Source organism: Podarcis tiliguerta (genome assembly GCF_965153285.1).
Source record: "Podarcis tiliguerta genome assembly, chromosome: 6".
NCBI classification, from domain to species: domain Eukaryota; kingdom Metazoa; phylum Chordata; class Lepidosauria; order Squamata; family Lacertidae; genus Podarcis; species Podarcis tiliguerta.
This window is the reverse complement of record NC_139539.1, coordinates 2709513-2732041: the sequence shown is the minus strand read 5'-3', so window position 1 is coordinate 2732041 and position 22529 is coordinate 2709513. Positions and strand designations below refer to the sequence as shown.

Here is a 22529-nt window from a genome sequence, read left to right as displayed (position 1 = left end):
CAGAAGCTTGCCGGCACCCAGAAGCTTGGGGCGCACTGAGCTCAGCACGCCCCGGGCTTCGGGCTTCGCGCAGCTCTCCCACGGCCTGCGGATAGCAGCCTGTTCTGGGGGCTGGGGGAAGCTCGGGCTTCCCCCGCCCCAGCCCCGCACCTGGGGGGAAAATAATTTTTTTTTTTTATTTCCCCCCCAAAAACTAGGTGCGGCCTATGGGCCGGTGCGCCCTATGGGGCGAAAAACACGGTAATTCAATTTATTAGACTGGTTTGAAAACCACAGGGTGGTTCGCAACAAGATTCCTCCGCCGCCTTAGAACAAGGAAGCTGCTGCCAACCCAAAAACACAAGCGCCTGCTGAATCAGGACAGCGGCCCATCGAGTCCAGTATCCTGTTCTCACAGTGGCCGACCATAAACTCCCCCCGTGGGGAGCCCACATGCAGGAGCGTAGCAGCTGCAGCAATTCTCCTGCCTTCTGATTCCACTGGCCTTGAGAGGAACTCTGCCTGCCACCATGAAAGCAGAAGACAGTAGCCACCGCTAGCCTTAGCCCCCCAAGTCCTCTTTTAGAGCCACCCCAGACATTTTGCTGCCTGAAGCAACTGGCCGAGCCACTTCTTTTTCAAGCGGAAGGAAAAAGGAGAGGGGAAGGACGAGACACCGGGGTGGGGTCTCTTCCTATGATCTCTCCGCTCCCGGATTCACGCAGAGACCTGAGCTGTGCTCCGGCTGAAATCATCATTAGGATGTCAAGACAGAAGTCTATTGTGCCTCAGCCTCTAGAATCTGGTATGCGCTGCTTTCCTAGTCAACACACATCAAAAAGAGTCACAACAGACAGCAAGCGCAAGGGTAATGTGGGGAAAGCAGCCTTTTCCTACAAAGGATGGCTTCGCAATTGGCACTCTTGGCTCTTTTATTTCGGTGGGGAGAAAGATGACGAGAGGTTTTAATAAACCGCGATGGGTGAGAGGAAACAAGCAGAGAAGAGATTTCACTTTACAGATGCAAAGACCTGGGCGCACCGGCTCAAAGCGACAGGCAGGTTCTTAGTTTACGGCAACAGCCAGGAAGCACATCTTCATACGGGGTCTGGGTCTTCCTTCTCCCCAACCAGGTACCCCTCCAGACTACAAATGCTGGCTGCTGCTGATGGGAGTTGTCCAAAACATCTGGAAGGGCAACTGGTTGGGGAGAAGGCTAGTGCAAATAATTTGGAGTTTTTATTATGCATTTTGTGTTTTGTATCTTGTACTTCTGTGTTGCAAACCGACGTGAGGTCTATGGATGAAGGGCGGTATACAAATTTAATGGAATAATTTATTTTTGCTTTGTTTTTTACTATGGTTTTATGTTTATCAATATCAAATGGCTTGGTGACTCTTAGGTTTAGACAACTAATCCAGAATGCAGCAGCTTGACTGGTGACTGGGAACAGCCGCTGGGACCATATAACTGGTCCTGAAGGATTTTCACTGGCTCCCAGTACATTTCCGAGCACAATTCAAAGTGTTGGTGATGACCTTTAAAGCCCTAAATGGCCTCGGTCCAGTATACCTGAAGGAGCGTCTCCACCCCCATCGTTCTGCCCGGACACTGAGGTCCAGCTCCGAGGGCATTTCTGGTGGTTCCCTCACTGTGAGAAGCCAAGTTACAGGGAACCAGGCAGAGGGCCTTCTCAGTAGTGGCACCCGCCCTGTGGAACACCCTCCCATCAGATGTCAAGGAGATAAACAACTACACAACTTTTAGAAGACATCTGAAGGCAGCCCTATATTGGGAAGTTTTGAATGTTTGACATTTTACTGTGTTTTTATATGTGCTGTAGCCACCCAGAGTGGCTGGGGAAACCCAGCCAGATGGGTGGCGTATAAATAGTAAAATTAGTAGCAGTAGTAATTGGGCTTGCTGCTTTGGTGTAACGATTGGAGTGCTGGATTGTGTGACCTGGGAGACCACAGTTCAAATTGCCGCTCAGCCAAGAAGCTCATTGGGTGACCTTTGACCAGTGACCGCCTTTCAGTCTAGCCTACATTACAGGATTTGCAAACACACACTCAGAGTGAATACCTATTAAGGAAATATTCAGTAAGGAGACAGGGAAACCCCAAGAGCTAGAAACTCATCACCTAATAATGTTCATTCGCTCGGACCAAGAACAACGGGTGCATCTTAGTTTCCACCTTCATGTGAACCTCGCCCCCGGTGCAGATTTGGACTGGCGGTTAAGTCCGACCATGCATGAGGAATCCTTATGTTCCAATAATCAGAGAAAGGGCATTTCATATCCTTAACACCAGCCATCTCCCTGCAATAACACAACACTTTCCCTGAAGGCAGACTTTGGTAATCTGTCGCAATACGGAGAGCCCAAAATTTGGCGTCCCCAAATGGATCGTATCAATGCGCTGCGCGGAAAAAGTATTTCACCTGTCCTGAATAATAATAATAATAATTTATTATTTGTACCCCACCCATCTGGCTGGGTTTCCCCAGCCACTCTGGGTGGCTTCCACAGAGACCAAAAATACACTAAAATGTCACACATTAAAAACTTCCCTGAACAGGGCTGCCTTAAGATGTCTTCTGAATGTCAGCTAGTTGTCTATCACTTGGACATCTGATGGGAGGGCGTTCCACAGGGCGGGTGCCACTACCGAGAAGGCCCTCTGCCTGTTTCCCTGTAGCTTTGCTTCTTGCAAGGAGGGAACCGCCAGAAGGCCCTCGGAGCTGGACCTCAGCGTCCGGGCAGAACGATGGGGGTGGAGACGCTCCTTCAGGTATACTGGGCCGAGGCCGTTTAGGGTTTTAAAGGTCAACACCAACACTTTGAATTGTGCTCGGAAACGTACTGGGAGCCAATTTAGGTCTTTCAAGACCGGTGTTATATGGTCGCGGCGGCCGCCCCCAGTCACCAGTTTAGCTGCCGCATTCTAGATTAGTTGTAGTTTCCGGGTCACCTTCAAAGGTAGCCCCACGTTGAGCGCATTGCAGTAGTCCAAGTGGGAGATAACTAGAGCATGCACCACTGTGGCGAGACAGTCCGCGGGCAGGTAGGGTCTCATCCTGCGTACCAGGTGAAGCTGGTAAACAGCTGCCCTGGACACAGAATGGACCTGCGCCTCCATGGACAGCTGTGAGTCCAGAATGACTCCCAGGCTGCACACCTGGTCCTTCAGGGGCACAGTTACCCCATTCAGGATCAGGGAGTCTTCCACACCTGCCCGCCTCCTGTCCCCCAAAAACAGCACTTCTCTTTTGTCAGGATTCAACCTCAATCTGTTATCCACCATCCATCCTCCAACCGCCTCCAGATACTCTTCCAACATTCAGCTTTCCTGGACGTCCACAAGTTCTCATGCTATCCCCACATCATGCATAATTTCACAGGCTTCTGTCATGTCATTACGTGCAAATAATCGAGGAAAGGCCATTTTATCTCCTTCATTCCACCCACCCTGCCAGTGTGGCTTCTACCGAGCTAATTGCAAAAATAGCACGGCGAAGATCTCTCTCGATCTCTCTCCCAGACACTTGGGAGTTCGCCTTCCATGCGGGGCTCTTGTCTCAAGAGAAGGACGGGGCAGACACAGAAACCACGAGAGAAGGCTGAAAAAACACCTGACAGACTTCTGAAATGCTGAAACCGCTTTGTGCACATTATCTAGGCCAGGGGTTGGCAAGGTTCACCTCGCCTGGGCTGGTTCACTTCAGCGGAGATCGCTCCGTGGACCGGATCGCGTCTGCGCAGAAGCGATTTCCGGCGCCGCGGAAGTGAGTCCCCGCTCCGCGCTGCACCTGTTTAGCGCAGCGCACGGGAACTCGCCCAGTGGGTGGCTCGGGGGCCACTTAAACGACCCCCTTGGCCCGCTTGTGGCCCATGGGCCGCAGGTTGCCAACCCCTGATCTAGGCAATGCTTGCAAGAACCTTTTTTTAATAAAAAAAAAAATTCATTTTTCATTTTCATCCATTACATGCATCTCAAATTCTTAACATTTACTATATATTCCTCCCTCCCCCCCTCCAAGAATTCCCCCAACTGGTTTTTCTGGTTTGTTTCTATTTTCCCCTGCTTTGCTATCTCTCAACAGAAAAGGTTATTAATAACATAACATCAAACCTAAAAATAAAATTAAATACTGATTTTGCTTCTTCATCTTTGGTCTCCCATTCCAAAAGGAACCTTGTAAGGTAAGCCAAAGTTTATCATCCCCACTTTGCAGACGGGAGCCAAATGACGCCCAGAGTTATTCCGATGGCTCAGCCAATACAGCACAAGACTCTTGACCCCATGAGTTCAAGCCCTAAAATGGGCAAAAGATCCCTGCATTGCAGGGGCTGGATTAGATGACCTTTGGGGTCCCCCTTCCAACTCTAGGAAAGGCGAGATCCATTTCTCGCCCCTTACAGCAGGGAAGACTTCACCAACCCTGTGCCTTCCAGACGCTTTGAGCCATTTGCTATTTATTTTATTTCCTGCATTCTGTTTAAATTTCTCCGACAAAGGAGCTCGGAATGGTAAGCAAGGGATAATTTAAATTAAAATTGGAATTAAAAACTTCTCAGAAATGATTCCAATGCAGATGCAGTCCTGGAAATACCTCAACTTTAACGGCTTGTTGAAAGAGGAAAGTCTTCTAAAGTAAAAAAATACTTATGGGAAATGATATGTAATGAGTTGAAAAAGATGTTGAAATATACATTTCTAAAAAAAACCAGAAGCATTTTTACTTGGCATTATAGGTGAGGATATTAATAGACAGGATGTAAAATTGTTTTTATATGCAACAACAGCGGCAAGAGTATTGTTGGCTCAGAAATGGAAGCAAGAAGAAACACCAACGAAAGAAGAACGGCAGACAAAATTAATGGACTACGCAGAATTGGATAAAATGACAGGAAGGATTCAATACCTGCGGGACCAGAGATTTACAAAAGATTAGAAGAAATATAAGAATTATTTGAAGAGCAACTGCATTCAACAAATTACGCTAGTAGGACTATAAATAGCATCTTTGTCAGGAGATCCCTTCTACAGGTACGGGGTCTTTAGAGTGATGGCCCCTACTTTTGGGAATCCCCTCCTTCTGAATATTAGAAAGGCGCCGTCTCTGCGGCGGAAGACTTTCCTCTTTCTTTCTTTCTTTCTTTCTTTTATAAATTTTTATTAGTTTTTCAACAATAATTAAACATACTTTTACATCTTACACAATTTTTTTTTACTTCCATCAATCACTTCTGAAAATTTCCCCATCTATTTACTTAATTTACATTTCTTATTTTCACTATTACATTTAACTCTCATACCTAATATCTCTCTTCTTTGCAATATTTCATATATTTCTCCTTACAAAACTTCCTGCAGAATGCCCTCTCCTGCAGACTGCAATGATCGGCTGGGTATATAAAGTGTGAGGTGATATTGCAGATGAGACTACAACTCCCATCACCTGCGGCCAGCATAAATACATACAAACGTAAGAAAACCCTGCTGGATCTAATGCTCTTTTAAAGCCATCGAGGTTGGTGGCCATTACTGTGGCGGGGAGTTCCACAGTTTAACAAAGCACTGCGTGGAGAACTTTTATCTGTCCCCAATCTTCCAATATTCAAAGGCGTCTCTCCGTTCAGCCTTCCTGAAATCTGATATCCTCCTGAGTTCCCAATTCTTATCAGTCCTAGCCAGTGTGGCCATTGAGCAACCTGGAGAGCACATGGTTGGGAAAGGCTGCCCCATGAGGACTAGGAACTTGGTTTCTCTCAAAAACGAGCAAAGTTCTTAGGACGCCAGATCCTACAGGACAACTACAAGAGCGCAGAAGACAGAGAGTCGGTCTAGGGAGGTCACAAGATGAAAAGAAATCTTAGTCAATTAATATTATCTTAACAAATTGAATTGATTGGATCTACATATATTTGCATATGAATAAAACACGGGCTCTGGAAGAAACAAGCATTCCTTCTTTTGTTCCTTAGCAGATGCATGCACATGTCAGGGGAGGAACTATTGCTCAATGGGAGCAATAGAAGAACTCAGAATGCAGAAGAACATGCAGAAGAACTCAGATTCAACCCTGGCATCCTCCATCTGTGCTGGCTGGAGCTGCTGGCAGTTGTCGTGCAAAACCTGGAGGGCACCAGGTTGGCAAAAGCTGAGCGAGATGGACAAAGCTCTTCTGGCATCTCTCAGGCAACTTCCAAGGCTTCGTAGCAGAAAAGGTATTCTCCTGGGTGAGAGAACCAGGGTGGTTTCCGCCCATAGATTTCAAGTACTTGCATTGTAAGCAATTATAATTGCTTCTAAGAAGCCTGTTCCATTGATTTTTGGAGCAATTAATCCACGAAACCCGCCTTTGCCAACCTGGTGTTGCCCCCAGGTGTTCTGAAGTGCATCTCGCATCCGCTCCTGACAGCACAGCAGTTTGTGACCTCGTTGCAGAAATTGCAGGGGGTTGGACTACAGGACCTCTGGGGGGCCCTTACGACTCTACGATTCCATGAAAAGGGTAATAAAGTTGTGGTGCTTTTTGATGGGGGCGGCAAGGGCAGCGCAAGTAGAGGCATGGCTTCTGAAAACAGCAGCACAGCCACAAGACTCAATGGAATTGTAAAAAAGAAGGAACCTTTTATCACATGTGGTGGACGTGCCCCAAGGTAAAAGAATTCTGGGAAAGGATTTATAATGAATTGAAAAAAGTGTTGAAAAACACATTTATTAAAAAACCAGAGGCCTTTTTACTTCGTATAGTGGGGGGTGAAATTCCCAAAAAGGATGTTACTTTTTTTCTGTATGCCACAACAGCTGCGAGAATATTGCTAGCAAAGAATTGGAAGAAACAAGATTTACCAACTATCGAAGAATGGCAGATGAAGATGGTGGACTATATGGAACTTGCCAAACTGACCAGGAGACTCCGAGACCAGAGAGAAGAGACAGTAGAAGATTGGAAGAAGCTTAAGGAATATTTGGGGGGGAAATGTTAATATTTAAATCTTAGAATAGCTTTGGAAGTGGATATAGGCGGTAGGGTTAGAAGTAGAAGATAGTGCATTTTATAAGTGATAAAATGTGAAGTTTTTTATGGTTAAAGTAAGTGTGAAGAAAAAAAAGATGGTTAGAAATTTTGATACATGTAAACTGCTAAAGATGAAGTAAAATGAAAATCAGATAGGTGGGACTTGGGGAAGCCCACCTAACAATGTTTAGAAAAATAAGGTTATGACAAGAATTTGTTTGTACTGTTTGTCTTTTCTGTTTGTGCTTTTTATTTGTGTTATAAAATGAATTTAAAAAATTTTGGGGGAAAAAGACACAAAATAACATCCTCTTCCACCGCCTGAATCTCAATCTGTGCTTTGCCTTAATGTGGACTAGAATATCATATTCCACCCCAGTAGATCCTTGTCAATGGGCTGGATTGGTCCTTGGGCCTTCAGCTGCTACTCCTGTTGCTGAAAAGAGGCGTGCAGCTTATCTTTTTTAAAGTCCGATTTTTAGGGCAGGTGGGAGAGGATTCCAGCTCCCTGAACACCCCACCTTTCCTCAGCAAACACCCCACTGCAAAGTAACCACTGATAGGGTTCGGGATGGAAATAGGAGCCTGAGAACCTACAAGGCATGGTAGACTGCCCCTGACGCTGGAGGCTCTCTAAGGATGTATTTTTATTTTTTTTAAAGATTTTTATTGATACAACAAGAAAAAAAAAGCACAAATACCAAATTACACACAAGAATAACCATAGACACATAATTTTCTTAGCAAACAATAAAACATATATTGGTCTTAACACTAAAGACCCAACCTCCCGTCTATTCCACATTTCAATTTCATATTACTTATTGCCAATACAAACTTTTATCATAATTAAACTTATCCTTAATAAATCTAATTTCTTATATCTACCTTGCAACTATTACTGAAGTTCCTCGAATGCTGCAACAGAATTTAAACTACTATATTTATTTTTCAGATATTCTTTGAAAACCTCCCATTTCGAAACAAATTCCTGTTTTGATTTATTATTTATTTTTTCTGATAGACCATCTAATTCGGCATATTCTGTCAGCTTTTGGATCCAATCTTTTTATACGCGACGGCAGAAGCAAGAGTTTTGATCGCAGCGAAATGGAAGAGTAATGAAATCCTCTCTATGCAAGATTGGATCCATACAAGAGGCTCTCTAAGGATGTAACCTGAGCCTAAGAACCTGCAAAGGGAGGTAGACTGCCTCTGGCACTGGAAGTTCCACCAGGGCACCATATGACCCTGCTGGACAGGCCACTGCCCTGTCCTCCCGGCACCCACCATGGGAAAGCAGCAAGCAGACCTTAAGCCCCCAGAAGAACATAAGGATTTTGCCAGATAGACTGCCTCTGTGCCTGGAGGCGCAGACTATGCGTAATTTAGGGATTCTTGCAGCTCCCCACTGACTTATAGTCTCCCCTTCTCCAGCCCCCAAAATGGATCTTTAGAATCATTGAGCTGGAAGGGACCCTAAGGGTCATCTAGTCCAACCCCCTGGAATGCAGGAATCTCAACTAGAGCATCCATGGCAGGTGACCATCCGTCAGCTGTCACTGAAAGCAAGAAGAGCCCTCCGGATCAGGCCGGCGGCCCAGTATCCCTGTTCTCTCTCTCTCTATATATATATATATAATTGATTTTTATTGAGTTTTCCATAATTATCAAGATCACATTTGTTACATACAACAATAACCTTAAATATTGCACCGACTTCCTTCCCTCCCCCTTTCCGACTTCCAAATATCTTTACTAAATTCTTAGTGTCTCCGGAATCGACGGGACGAACTGTTTCGAAAGGACTGGAGCAAATTTATATTCTATATGAAAGAAAAGTGTAAACATTTGAAAACGTTTGTAGGTTTGAGCTGAAATGTTTTGCCTAGGACCCTCGTACCTAAGGGACCGCCTCTCCCGGTATGCCCCGCGGAGGGCCTTAAGGTCCATAAATAGCAACACCCTCGAGGTCCCGGGCCCCAAGCAAGTCAGATTAGCCTCAACCAGAGCCAGGGCCTTTTCAACACTGGCCCCAACTTGGTGGAACGCTCTGCCTCGTGAGACCAGGGCCCTGCAGGATCTGATTTCTTTCCACAGGGTCTGTAAGACAGAGTTGTTCCACCTGGCCTTTGGCTTGGAATCAATTTGATTCCCTCCCCTTCTTTCTTTTTTCCTTTCTCCTCCTGTGATGAGGCTGCATTTTAATGTTTTAATGTTGTGTTTTAATCTTGTTTTTTAAGTTGTATTTCAATCAACTTGTTTTTATTATTAGTTGTTAGCCGCCCTGTGCCCCGTCTTGGCTGGGGAGGGCGGGGTATAAATAAATTTTCTTCTTATTATTATTAAAGTGAATATAAGGACTTGATTTACATATAAAGAGGCGAAATGTTAATAGGAAGTCAGAAACCAGCATCCCTGTTCTCACTCATCCCTGTCCAACCTGATGCCTATTGTGGGAAACTCCCAAGCAGGATTCGAACCCAAGACCCCTCCCTCTTCTTTCCAGCAACGGGCATGCAGAAGCATCGCTGACTCCATCTGTGACGAGAGGGCATAGCCACCCTGGCGAGTATCCATCAATAGCCCTGAGCCTCCGTGGCGTCCACCGAGAGCTCTGGAGGCAGGAAAACCAGAGCCAGCAACAAACAACAGGAACTCTCGAGCCCTGAAGTCCACGACGGGCGTCGTAAATCAAGGCCCATCTCGCAGCGCAGTTTTGACTCACCCCGAGAGTCTGTGCCGCAGCCGGCCAGAGATGCGAATCTCTCCCGCTGGGCTGGCCTGGGTTCTGTAACCATGACAAGTTGAAGACGAGACCCGACCGGCTGAAATACAGCATTGATCCGGCCAAACAGCACAGAGAACCCCATTAACAACAAAAAAAAACACCTAGGTGTGGTGCAGTGTCAAACTACGATCCAGGAGAGCAGGGTTCAAGCTCATCAGGTGAGCTCGGCTGCTGGTCACCACCTCCAAGCCCAGCCTACCTCTCAGGGTTGTTGTGGGGCTTGAACGAGAACCATCTCCACTGCCTGGGAGGAAAAGGCGCTAGATAGATGCAATAATAATAGTAATAATAATAAAAATAAATAAATACAATTTTATTTATATCCTGCCCTCCCCAGCCGAAGCCGGGCTCAGAGCGGCTAACAACACTAAATCAGGCATAGGCAAGCTCCGGCCCTCCAGATGTTTGGGACTACAATTCCCATCATCCCTAGCTAAGAGGACCAGTGGTCACGGGTGATGGGTATTGTAGTCCCAAACATCTGCAAGGCCGGAGTTTGCCTATGCCTGCAATAAATCATAGACTCAAAGAACTCTAAAGCGGGCGGGCACCTCAAGGATCATGTAGTCCAGCCCCTCCTGAAACGCAGGAATCCCAACAGAAGCCGAAATGGAAGAGCAGGGGGCCGAAAGGGAAGGCGGCCTTTTGCAACACAGCCAATGCCAAGCCCTAGCTGGGAGGGGCTGGTGCGTTTTTAGGACGGTCCCGTGGACCTCTCTGCGCCAGTTACCAAGCCCACACCCTCCCTGGGGGGCTGAGGGGGGGAGAGAGGGGGGAGAGCGAAGCCTCCAGCAGCCCAAGCCAGGGCTTTGTCTGGTGCTCTCACACGAGAAAGACCTTCGCCTGGAAAACTGACATGCCGGGAGTTTTCCAGTGCCAGACGCAGGCCTGCCCGCCTGTCCCACCCCGGCTCTCCAAAAGCACGGCACCATCTGGTGCCTCCGTCCCTCTGCCAGGAGGGGGGATGGAGGGGAACAGCAGACAGCCAGCAGCAGCGTCCCAATCCACCTGAAGTCGATTAGGGCCGGGCTCGGAGAGGAGGGCAAGGGGAAAGTTAGGCCCAGCGAGCAAGAGCCCAGGACAATCTCCTCTGCCCAGCCGAGAGGGAGGCTTGGCAGGGCGCACAGACGCTCTCTCTGCCCGCAAGCAAGGCCAGAGCTGTCATGAGGAGGCGAGATCTTATCCCTGCCGCTGGGATCCCTTGCACATTCTTCCGCTCCTCTGCTATCTCTTTGGACTTCATATTTTCCCCCCCTGGCAACCTGCAGACACTGAACAGGACCTCGCAGAGGGTCTCCTCCCTGCTGAGCGGACCCCCCTGGATTCCCAAACCCTTTGTCTGCAAAAGCCAAGGACGTTTTGGGGAGTAGAGTGTTTCTCCTCCAAACACAAACACACAACCTGCAGTGCCAACAGTGGGAATGTGCCCCCCCTCACTTCCAAAAAGCCCCTGGGGGGGGGAGCAGGGGGCTGGAAGGAGAGGAACTGGCTGGGAAGCATTTGCCCTACTAATTGGCAGAGCTAATTGCCCCAGTTAGAAGCATCTCGGCAGCAGCGGGTTTTTTGCCCTGGCTAGCTGGCGGGGCCTCCTCTCCTCTCCCCCCCGCCCCTCACTCTCCCTGCCCCCCCCCCCAGTGAGCAAAAGGCAAATGCAACGGCTGGAGCAACAGGTCAGCGAGCGGGGCGCCCCACGGCAACCACCCAGCAAGGTCACTGCACATTTTTGGCAGAGGAGGATGGGACAGGATGTAAGGAGACGCTGCTGACCAAGGAATGCTGCCTCCGCCGCCGCCCCCCTCCCCAGCCAGGGAGAAAGAGGCAGACGTCTTAGTCAGAAACCCAAGCCTAGGAAGAGGAGCGCAATATTGAATATACTGCAAAGGAAAGGCGTTTGCCTGCCTGCAATTTCCCCCCCAGTTCCAGGCCCAGGTGGAAAAGCGGAGGCGAGAGGCATTGCAAAAACAGCAGCACCCACAAGACACGGGGAGGGTGGCCCTTTTAGGGGAGAAAAAAGGAAGGAAGGAATAGTAATGGAATTACGTAAGATCATAAGAAGAGCATGCAATATCAGGGCAAAGGGGCCTGTCTAGCCCACCTCCGGCTCCCACTCTAGCCAACCAGACACCCCAAAGGAAAATAATCCACAAGAAGGTTCGGGGACAAAAGCAACTCTGCCCTCTTGCAGTTTCCACCAGCTGGTATTCAGAGGGCAGGGCAGCGCCATCGATGGCCCTCTGCTCCACGCATTTCTCTAATGTGGGCTTTGTCGATCTACAGTGCCTCCTCTCAAAATACGCACATGCAAAGGGTGTTATCATCAAGGATAAACGCACTTCCTCCCAGGACTGTCTCATGCAGGTTCCATGAAGTCCACGCAGGGAAATGGCCATAGGGCTGGGAGGGCAGAAAACAGCCTCTGGAACGCTTCGTGCTTTGGGGGACGGGACCCAGAGGTGGGGGGCAGTTTAGGGGGCATTAAAGGTGCTGGAGTTGGAGGGGGGCAGATCCAGCCCTTAGGCCACAACCCACTGGGGCATCCTCCTATGCAAGCCTCCTCTGGAATAAACAGTGACTATGCCAAGAACCCTACTTTTCATCTCTTTGGGGGTTGTGCAGGAGAATGCAGGAATTATGCACTCCCCTTGTGTTTAAGAGGGTGGAACGGTGTTAGAAACTCAGACATATAAGCTAATCACCAAATGGCACCCTTAAACCTAGGCTACAGTGGCCACAACGGAATAACTAGGCACCATTCCCCCCCTTGCAACGAACATTATTATTATTATTATTATTATTATTATTATTATGCATTTCAGTTCTACACCACTTTACAGCTTAAAGAATAAAAATCTCAAAGCGGTTCACAACACATTGGCACATAAAATAAAACAATCCAGAATAAAATAAATTCAAGCTTCAAGGAGAATATTTCCGTTCCATCTCTAAATGACAGTTTGCTTTCCCCATATTTATTTGCCTACTTAATTCACAGAGCTGCCCTATAGTAGAAGTACTCTAGAAAGTCAGTGGGGTGTAGTATGAGACCTGTGGGCACAGGGTGGTATACAAATTTAATAAAATAAAATAGTGGTTCAACTGTTGGACTAGGACCTGCGAGATCAGAGTTCAAGTCCCCATTTAAGCTATGAAGCTCACTGGGTGACCTTGGGTCGTAGCCTCTTAACCTACCTCACAAGGTTGTTGTAGGGGTTAACTGAGGAGCGGGGGTGAACCATGTACCGTATTTTTTGCTCTATAAGACTCACTTTTTCCCTCCTAAAAAGTAAGGGGAAATGTGTGTGCGTCTTATGGAGCGAATGCAGGCTGCGCAGCTATCCCAGAAGCCAGAACAGCAAGAGGGATTGCTGCTTTCACTGTGCAGCAATCCCTCTTGCTGTTCTGGCTTCTGAGATTCAGAATTTTTTTTTTCTTGTTTTCCTCCTCCAAAAACTAGGTGCATCTTATGGTCTGGTGCGTCTTATAGAGCGAAAAATACGGTACTTCTTGGAGAAAAAGGTGGACTATAATTGCAATACATAACCTCTTCTGTTTTCCTGCTGCAGAAAGCTGTAGGGCCCAGGAGAGTTCATCTGCCAACCATCCAGAGCCTTCCCCATGGTCGCAATTGGACCCGTGCCAGTTGCCAAGAGTGCCTGGCTAATTTCTAACACTGGGGAGGAAGATGGTGGGGGGCGCTCCTTGACTTTCCCTACTCATGCCCTGCTCTGTCCCAGGACAGTCCCATCAGGCAAGAGATGGCACTTCCTCTGCGCATGCAAACTATTTTATAATTGCATGCAAAAAAATAGCTACAGGTCCACTGACTAAGGTAAAGGCTAAACCAAAAGCAAACAAAAAGAGACACACACACACAAATATTGGGAGAGGGGGAGTTGGGAGCCATGTGGCCACCAGAAAAACTGGTCAGGTGGGTTTGAGGCAGATGGCAGAGGGGCTGGAGCCATTTTGGGCTCACTTCGTCCCCAGCAGACATCAGCTCCGCTGCCGGCAGGTACTGCGATCTCTGGGGACTGAACTGGGGCTTGTTGGGTCCCTCCTCTGAACCTCACGAGGCCAAGGTGTGGCTTGTTGATTTGGAGAAGCCATGGGGTGTGCAGTGGGTCCCGCAGGAAAGGGAAGCAAGTGCTGGGCCCAGAGGCTCACCACACACACACACACAAACACAGAGGATTTCCCTGGCTTCTGCTAGTCACTGTGCAAGGCAGACTCTGGAGGGCCCCAGGGTCCCAAACCACACAGCGACTGGTTAAGGGTGTGTGTGTGAGAGAGAGAACTCACATGCGTGCGCAACACAAAAGCTCTGGGGAAGGAGGCAGCCCAGGCCCCGTGGGGCGCCCCCAAACAAGCACATCATTTGAGAAAAGCAGGATATGCACAAACCAGAAAAGAGAAACAGGGTTTCTGGTACTTTCAGTGGGTGTTTGCAACATTCGAGTCAGAATACCTCTCTCCAAATTTAGCTCCAGCACTAAAATCCACTAAAAATTGCTCTCTGCGTAAAGGGGGGCAAGGGGAAAGAGCATGGCCGTTGTCCTCCTCCCCCCATAACCAGGGAGGCCAGATGGGAGGCAAGCCGTGCCCCATTTCACACAGATGGGCTGCCCTCATGGCATCCTCCCCCCAGCCTGGAAAAGAAAAACCCCTCCTGTGCCCTCCTGATGGCAGCAGCAAGCCTGCGAGGAGCAGCAGCGCTGGAGAAGGAAGGAGGGGGAAATATTAAATAAATAAGTAATCCCTTCTCCTCCTCCTCCGCTAGACACTTTTCTTCCCCGTGGAGAATGTTCTCCCTGCCAGCCCTTGAGCTCAGCAGCAGCAGCAGCAGAGCTAAGCTGGTGCCTCCTTGCTTGGGGAGGGGAGGGGGGGCAGGCGCGCACACAGAAGTGCACTTTTCCAGCAAGGCCACCTCCGAGCAATTGTCTGCCAGGCGCCCAATCTCCTGGGCAGATGGTGCAAGGGACGGGCTGGCTCGCCGGGGCGGGGTGGGGGGGGGAGAGACGCGAGCTGGAGAGAGAGAGAGAGCTGGGGGGGGGAGCGAGAAAGAGAGAGAGCCCCCCCTCTATTTCCCAGCGTGCCCAAGCCCACCCTGGCACAGCCAGCTGAGCAGAGGGAGGGAGGGTGGAGGGATGGAGAGATGGATGCGGACGGGCCGGGGGCGGCCCGGGGAGGGGACGGGCGCCCATGTCCAAATGCACGAGGCGGCTCCTGGCTGCCCCGCCCCGTCCGCGCACCCCGGCGGAAAGTTTAAATTGGGGGGTGCGCTTTGGAGGGGGGGGTGGAGAAAGCGCCCCGGCCTCCGCCAAGGGAACAATGCGGGCTCTGGGCGGGAGCGGCAGGGGGCCGGCTCGGCTGGCTGGCTGCGCCTTCCCGGGCCAGCAGCCTGCTGGGACGGAGGCGAGGCCGAGGGGGTGTGCGGAGGGCGGGCGGCGCGGCGTCCTGGGCCCGCCGGACAGGCGCGGAACAATGAGGGCGCCTCGGCGGGACAGGCGGCAAGCGGCGGAGACCCCCGAGCGCAGCCGGCGCCGCGCAACGCAACCTGCCCGGCGCAGCCCCGGCCGCCCCCTCCCCTCGGGGGGCAAAGGGGGAGGGGAGGGAGGGGAAGGCTCCCCCCTCTGCCCGGGACAAGGCAGTCGAGGGGGAGCAGGTGGAGGGGAGCCCGGCCGGGAGGGGAAGGCGCTGGCTGGGGGTCCCTTCTCCATCGCGCTTCTCCGCGCTCGCGCGCGCGCCTGCCCGGGGGAGGGGGCGATTTGGCCCCCAATCCGTTGGCACGAGGAAGGCGGTGGAGGTGGGGCGGGGGGTTGAAGCTGCAGCTGGCTGGGCCGGGAGGGGCGCGGGGAGAGAGGCTGCCCCGCGCAAAGGCGACCCCGCTCCCCGCCCCGCTCCGGCGCCTGCTGAGCTCGAGGAAGTGGGACATTTGGAGGAGGAGGAGGAGGCGGGGGGGGGTGGAAGGAGGAGGCGGGGCGCCTCCCCCTCCCCAGCGTCTCCGCTCTCCCCCCCCCAAAAAAAATGACCTCCCGGGGCGGGGAGGGAGGGAGGGAGAGAGGAGGGAGGTCTTGGCAGCAGGGACTGTCCCGACCCCGTGGAGAAAAGCGCTGGAGATGCGAGAGCGCAGCCATGCCGCCGCCGCCGCCGCCCCCACTTTGCTCCCACCCCCAAATGACCTCCTGCTGTGCCAAGGGAGAGGGGAGGGCAGCGGGAGGGGGCGCGGCTGGAGGCGCGGGCATCTGTCTGGCTCCGGCGCGCCCTCCTGGCCATGCGGCACGGGACAGGGTGCGACGGGACGGGACGGGACAGGGCGGGGCGGGCGGGCCGGGGCAGCAACACACCCTCTTTTCCACACACCCTCCGGGGCATTGCGGTGCCGACCCCCCCCCCATGGCACCCACCCACCCACCCGGGGAAACACAGACACGGCACATGGACGGACGCACAGACAGGCTTGGGGCGCACTAACCGTTCCCGTCTTCACCGGCACATAGACCACCACTTGACCCATCTTCGCCGCCGCGGCCGGCGGCTCCCGAGCGCCGTTGCCCAGGCGGAAGCCCTTGGAGCGCACCCAGAACTGGAACTTGCCTTTCTCGCCTCCGCCGCCTCCGCCGCCGCCTCCGCCGCCCGCGCCGGCTCCCCCCTGCAGCACCTCGGCGATGCGCTGGTACTTGCTCCGGGTCACCGTCTTGGTCTTGGCCGAGTCGCCGTAGGTGCGCAGGCACCAGTCCCGGAACTGCCGGCCCAGCTCGCTGTCCCCGGGGCGGCTGCCTCCGCCGCCGCTGGCCGAGCGCAGCAGGAGCGGCGGCGGCGGCGGCTGGGTCGGCTTCGGCATCGCGGCGGCGGCGGCGGCGGCGGCGGCGGAGCAGCCCCTGTCCCGGGCGGAGAGCGCGAGCGAGCGCCGAGCGCGGCGCCCTGCCTGGCGTGGCGTGGCCAAGGCGAGCGCGGAAGGAGGAGCCCCGAGGGCGGGCGGGCGAGGCCGGCGCCGCGGCGGGCGGGCAGGCAGGCGGGACGGACGGGGGCGGCCGGGACAGCGGCGGCGGCGCTGGGAAGGCACCGGCGAGCTGGGGCGGCAGCAGGCGCTGGTGTGGCGCGGGCACCAGTTCGCCTGGCAGCAGGCGGCGTCGGTGTCGGCGGCTGGGGCTGGGGCTGGCCGCTCCTTCCTCCTTTGCCCCCGCCCGCTGGCTCCTCCGCCCCCTCGCCGCGGGATCCCACCTGTTAGAGCCGCCGCCTCGGCTCGTCCTCGCCCGGGGCGCCGCGCGCAACGACGGGCTGCCGCTGCCGCCGCCGGCGCTGCTGCTGCTGCTTCTGCTGGCCGGCGAGGGACGGGGCGGGGCGCGCCGGCGGGCCAAGGACGCGATGCGGAGCCGGGGCAAGGACGGCGCGGCTGCCCGGCGACGAGGCGGCCGGGGAAGGAGGCAGGCGGGCGGCGAGGGAGGGGCGCCCCGGGGGCAGCCAGGCGGCCACAGGGGGCGCTCGGGGCCTGGCGAGCCGGGAGGAGGGCGCCCGGGAGAGAGCCGGACACGCTGCCAAGCGGGCCCGCGCGGGGAGGCGGACCCGGACGAGGCCGGCAGACGCCGCCCCGAGGGCGCTGCTGGGTCGCAGGCAGGTGCGCCGCTTTCCCGGCCGAGGTTAGAGACCTGCAGCAGCTTCGCGCTGACCTCATTGGCGACCGGCGACACGCAGCCGGTGCCGACGAGCATGTGCAGAATGCCCTCGCCGCTGACTCGCGGGCCGGGGGCGTGGCGTCGCCCCAGCACGTGGGAAAGGAGAAAAGAGGGGTGTCTGAGCATGTGCAGAGTGGGGAGAGAGGGAAAGGGTTAGGGGCCCACTTCTCAACGCGTGACGGATTAAAAGACACAGTGCCCTTGGATTTGTGCCGAACGCCGCTCAGCATCGATTTTGGGATTGTGAATACGGTACTTTGGTTGCGGTGCGATCCTGTGCATAATTACTAGGCAGCAAGCCCCGTTGAAAACCATGTGGTTTTTTCATCATCACCTTGTCAGTGGCTCTCCGATTTGACTTACTGAATTTCCACGCCACTTTTCATTCAGATGAGTCTCAGAGCGGATTACAAACAATAAATAGCAATAACAGAACATATATGATTTTTTGATTCTAAATACAGCATAAATAATACAAAGTAAGTAACAAATCAATAAAACAATTGTAATATATAAAAAACCATTAATAAAACAGCAATAAAAATAAGCTAAATGTCACAGTTACAGCAAAACTCATATGATTAACAAATCAATGCAGCATTTATAATCTACAAAACAACATTAATAACGTTAACAAAATAATCACTTTAAAGTATAAAGCTAAGTGTTGTTAAGTTCATACACACTGTGCATGTGCAGAGTACATTTTCCTCACTAGTGAGTTTGGAATTGGAGGGTTGGGGAAATAGAGCAAGGACATAAAGGGTTGTGAGGTGCTTTACTGCTCACTTCTATTATTATTATTATTAATAATAATAATAATTAATAAAATGTGTATAACCCCAACAGCCAGTATGGTGTAGTGGTTAAGAGCAGTGGACTCGTAATCTGGTGAACTGGGTTCGATTCCCCGCTCCTCCACATGCAGCTGCTGGGTGACCTTGAGCCAGTCACATTTCTCAGAAGTCTCTCAGCCCCACTCACCTCACAGAGGGTTTGTTGTGAGGGAGGAAGGGAAAGGAGAATGTTAGCCGCTTTAAGACTCCTGAAGGGGAGTGATAAAGCGGGATATCAAATCCAAACTCTTCTTATACCTGCAGATCTCAGGGCTGTTCTCAACACTTCTCAAACTGAACAGCTGTGACCCACTGGAGGAGCTATGGCCTTCGGTCTGCAGCCCCTCCCTTCCTCCCAGATAATAATGGCCATTGCTAAGTGGTTTAGTAAACTGGCCAAAGGCCTTTCCTCCACCCACCTCTTCTCCATTTAACTTCCCTTTCCAAGCAGACAGACAGATACATCACCGTCCTGTGGCCAGCCCTGCAGTAGGAAATTGCCTGGAGGCCAGGCTCCGAGAGAGTATCCTGGGCCCCAAGGCAAACCAGGCCCCCCATACCCAGCCCCATATGGCAAATGATGGAGATATGGACTGCCCTTCAAAAAGCACCACTCCTTATACTCTACGATTCCCATCCAGCAGGTTTCCCCACTTCTCCTACACCTCCCTTTCAACTTTCTCTGCGTGTAGCGGGCTCATTTCAAAGTTTGCAATTCTCTACACACGCCTTTGAAAACAATAGGGAAGGCATGGACAGGATCACACTGCTCAAGTGCAAATCCTCTCCCCCCCCCCCAGGACTGAAGCTGCTCTAGAAATTTAAAGAGGACCCCCACCCACTTTTAAAATCAGCCCTCTTAAAATTAGTTTCATTTCCCCTTAAAAATCCAACAGATGTGTAAGCGATGGAAGTCAATCAATGATTTTTTTTTATTATTTTCATATTGAGGTATTTGTAAAATAAATTTGGAAGAAATTCTTCCAGCTTTTCTCTTTTCTTCTTCTTTTCTCGTTTCTTCTTTTCTCTTTTGTTCCTTTTTCACGTATATGTGCTTATTTGAAGTGTATATGTGTATGTATATTTGCAGTGTTTTGCTTATATTTTGTAACAATTACGTTAAATAAAAAGAAATCCAACAGATGTGTTCTTATCATGGGCAAACTGTCGTGAGCAGCAGGGAATGTGGAGCATTCCAAATGGCAAGACCTGAGTTGGATCTTCCCAGTTTATTATGTATTAATGTATTGCATTTATATATAAATTAACAAACAATAATAACAATAATACCACCTTAAGTTCCAGGGAGGTCAAGGCAGCAGGCATGGTTCTTCCCCCTCCTCATTTAATCCCCACAGCACTTAAGCAGAAAGAACCAGCTGCACAAATATAAGATGGGCGACACGTGGCCTGCCAGTAGTACATGTGAAAAGGATCTAGAGGGCTTAGTAGACCACAAGCTTAACATGAGTCAGCAGTGTGATGCAGCAGCAAAAAACGCTAATGCTATTCTATGTTGTGTCAGCAGAAGTATAGTGTCCCGACCAAGGGAAGTCCTATAGTCCCCAGTGGCGTAGCGTGGGTTGTCAGCACCCGGGGCAAGGCAAGTAATTTGCGCCCCCCCCCCGCTGCACTGTCCCTCCCCCAGATAGTCCCTCGCTCTCTCTCAGCACCGCACCGCACGCCTGGCACCCTCCCCTCCACAGTGGGCGGCGACCCGGCGGCTCGGATCGGATTCGCACAGCCAGCACTGCAATGAGAGAGAGTGAGTGAGCCAGGTAGGGGCAGAGAGCTGCGAGTGCGAGCGCGCCCCCCCCCCCAGATGTTGCGCCCGGTGCGGCCGGCCCCCCCTGCACCCCCCACGCTGCGCCACTGATAGTCCCACTTTGTTCTTCCTTGGTCAGACCGCACAATGAATATTGTGTCCAGTTCTGGGCACCACAATTTAAGAAGGATGTTGACAACCTGGAGCCCTTCAATGCAGAAATGTCAGCTAAAGCATCCAAAAGGGTTACTTCCGGGTTTTGCAGCTTGCGCATGCACATATGTGCTAGATCATGCTTCACGCATACGCACAAGCGCCAAATCATGCTGCGCAGGTACAGCGCTTCAGGTTGCAAACTTTTCATGTTGCGAACGGGCCTCCGGAACGGATCCCGTTCGCAACCAGAGGTACCACAGTAGTACTTTAGGTATGTAAGACAGAGAGAAGTATATTATGGGAACGAAGTGGGATAATAATTGTAAAGCACCCAGCATAGGAAAACATACTAAGAAGAGTTTGGATTTGATATCCCGCTTTATCACTACCCGAAGGAGTCTCAAAGCGGCTAACATTCTCCTTTCCCTTCCTCCCCCACAACAAACACTCTGTGAGGTGAGTGTGGCTGAGAGACTTCAGAGAAATGTGACTGGCCCAAGGTCACCCAGCAGCGCATGTGGAGGAGCGGGGAATCGAACCCAGTTCACCAGATTACGAGTCCACTGCTCTTAACCACGACACCACACTGGCTCTCCCTAAATGAACATACTCCTTCCTTGAAGGTTTTTAAGCAGAGGTTGGATAGTCATCTGTCATGGATGCTTTAGCTGACATTTCTGCATTGAAGGGCTCCAGGTTGTCAACATCCTTCTTAAATTGTGGTGCCCAGAACTGGACACAATATTCATTGTGTGGTCTGACCAAGGAAGAACAAAGTGGAACTATCAGTGGCGTAGCGTGGGGGGTGCATCCATGGTCTCCTACCAACAACCCAGTGAAAGATTAGACCTACTGTATCACTCATGCAGTCTCTGTGTGTTTACTGAGACGTTTAAACAATGAGTAATTTTAATTCCATTCTTTGGTCAAAACCACTTGGAATTATATAACCCTTGAAGTTTATCACACCTCGTTTTCACTTTCCTTATGGGGAATTTCATCCAGAATTCTGCAAAGGGGCCTTAACTGCCTTTCGTGGTGGCATTCCTGCATTGTAGAGGGTTGGACTAGTTCTACGATTCTATCATTCTATGACTTATAAACAAATGTGGGCATTTAATATGAGCTTTGTAGGAGCCAAGATGCTGCTTGGAAGCTTCAATGGGGACCAAGAAGGGGTTGTGCATTTCTGCTGTGAAGCTGAAGTCTTAATGGGGCGAGGCTCTCATTTCGGGATCTAATCGACACCTGGATTTTTAAAAATGCTACAGATTTTGTCACAGGAAGGAGCTTTGCTTTGCTTCCCCTGGTAAAGCTGAGGCTGCTTATTTCCACAGTGATGTCAGCAGGAGGCGTCATACAGTTCCTTTTAGTGACAAATATCTTAATTGTGACAGATTGCTTTCTTTTGAGTCTGGCAGCCTTGATGTTCACCAAGAACCCTTGTCCCTTGTTTCCTTTCCCTTCTTAACAATTTGCATGTGTAAATGTCTCTTGGAAGAATCTTCCCAGGCTAAGCAGTCGCCCTCTGAGTAGCTCATGGAGTCAGATCTCTGACTCAGTATGAACCTGTCTTGCCTTTCTTTAATGCACACGCCCTCCAACATTTGTCCGATGAAAATAGGGACGTCCCATTTGATAATGATAATTTTACTATTTATACCCCACACATCTCGCTGGGCAACTTCTAACATATATAAAAACATAATAAAACATTAAACATTTTTAAAAACCTCTACCCTATACAGTAGATGCTCAGATTGGGAACATGATTCATGCGGGAGGCACATTCGCAAACTGCAGCATTCGCAACCTGCAGCGTTCGCAACCCACAGCGCTGCGCATGCGCGGTTTGCGATTCAGCGCTTCTGTGCATGTGCAAAGCGCAATTTAGTGCTTCTGCACATGCGCAAGCGCCGAAACCCGGAAGTAACCCCATTCCAGTACTTCCGGGTTCGGCGTGGTGTGCAACCTGAAAGAATTGCGTCATGCTTGGCCTAAAATTTCACTCAGTAGCAATGGCTGAATACAGATCACATGGCAAAACACCCTCTTGGCTTTCAAAACTGTAGGCCAGGCATCTGCAAAGCCAATGAGTAGAGATCTGTTTGACAGTAGAATCATCTCCCTCAGGAAACGGTGGGCTCTCTCCTTCATTTGAAAATTTTAAGCAGAAGTTGGGTGGCCATGTGTCATGGATGCTTAAGTTGAGATTCCTGCATTGCAGAGGGTTGGACTGGATGACCCCCGGGGTCCCTTCCGACTCTGCACTTTTATGATTCTATCTTCTCCAATG

General features: G+C 51.2%; 1 protein-coding gene across 3 annotated transcripts in view; it reads right to left on the bottom strand.

Annotated features, from left to right (window-relative positions):
* NOL4L (nucleolar protein 4 like) overlaps positions 1 to 17087 on the bottom strand; it is a 146011-nt gene extending 128924 nt beyond the window's left edge. Inside the window, exon 1 of one of the 3 annotated variants that reach the window (XM_083447399.1) lies at positions 16276 to 17087. In XM_083447399.1, the coding sequence (XP_083303525.1) occupies positions 16276 to 16644 (369 nt within the window). In that variant the 5' untranslated portion in view covers positions 16645 to 17087. The remainder of the gene's footprint in view (positions 1 to 16275) is intronic. The other 2 variants (XM_083447400.1, XM_083447397.1) reach the window with 2 other exon arrangements.
* Positions 17088 to 22529: the final 5442 nt, after the last annotated feature.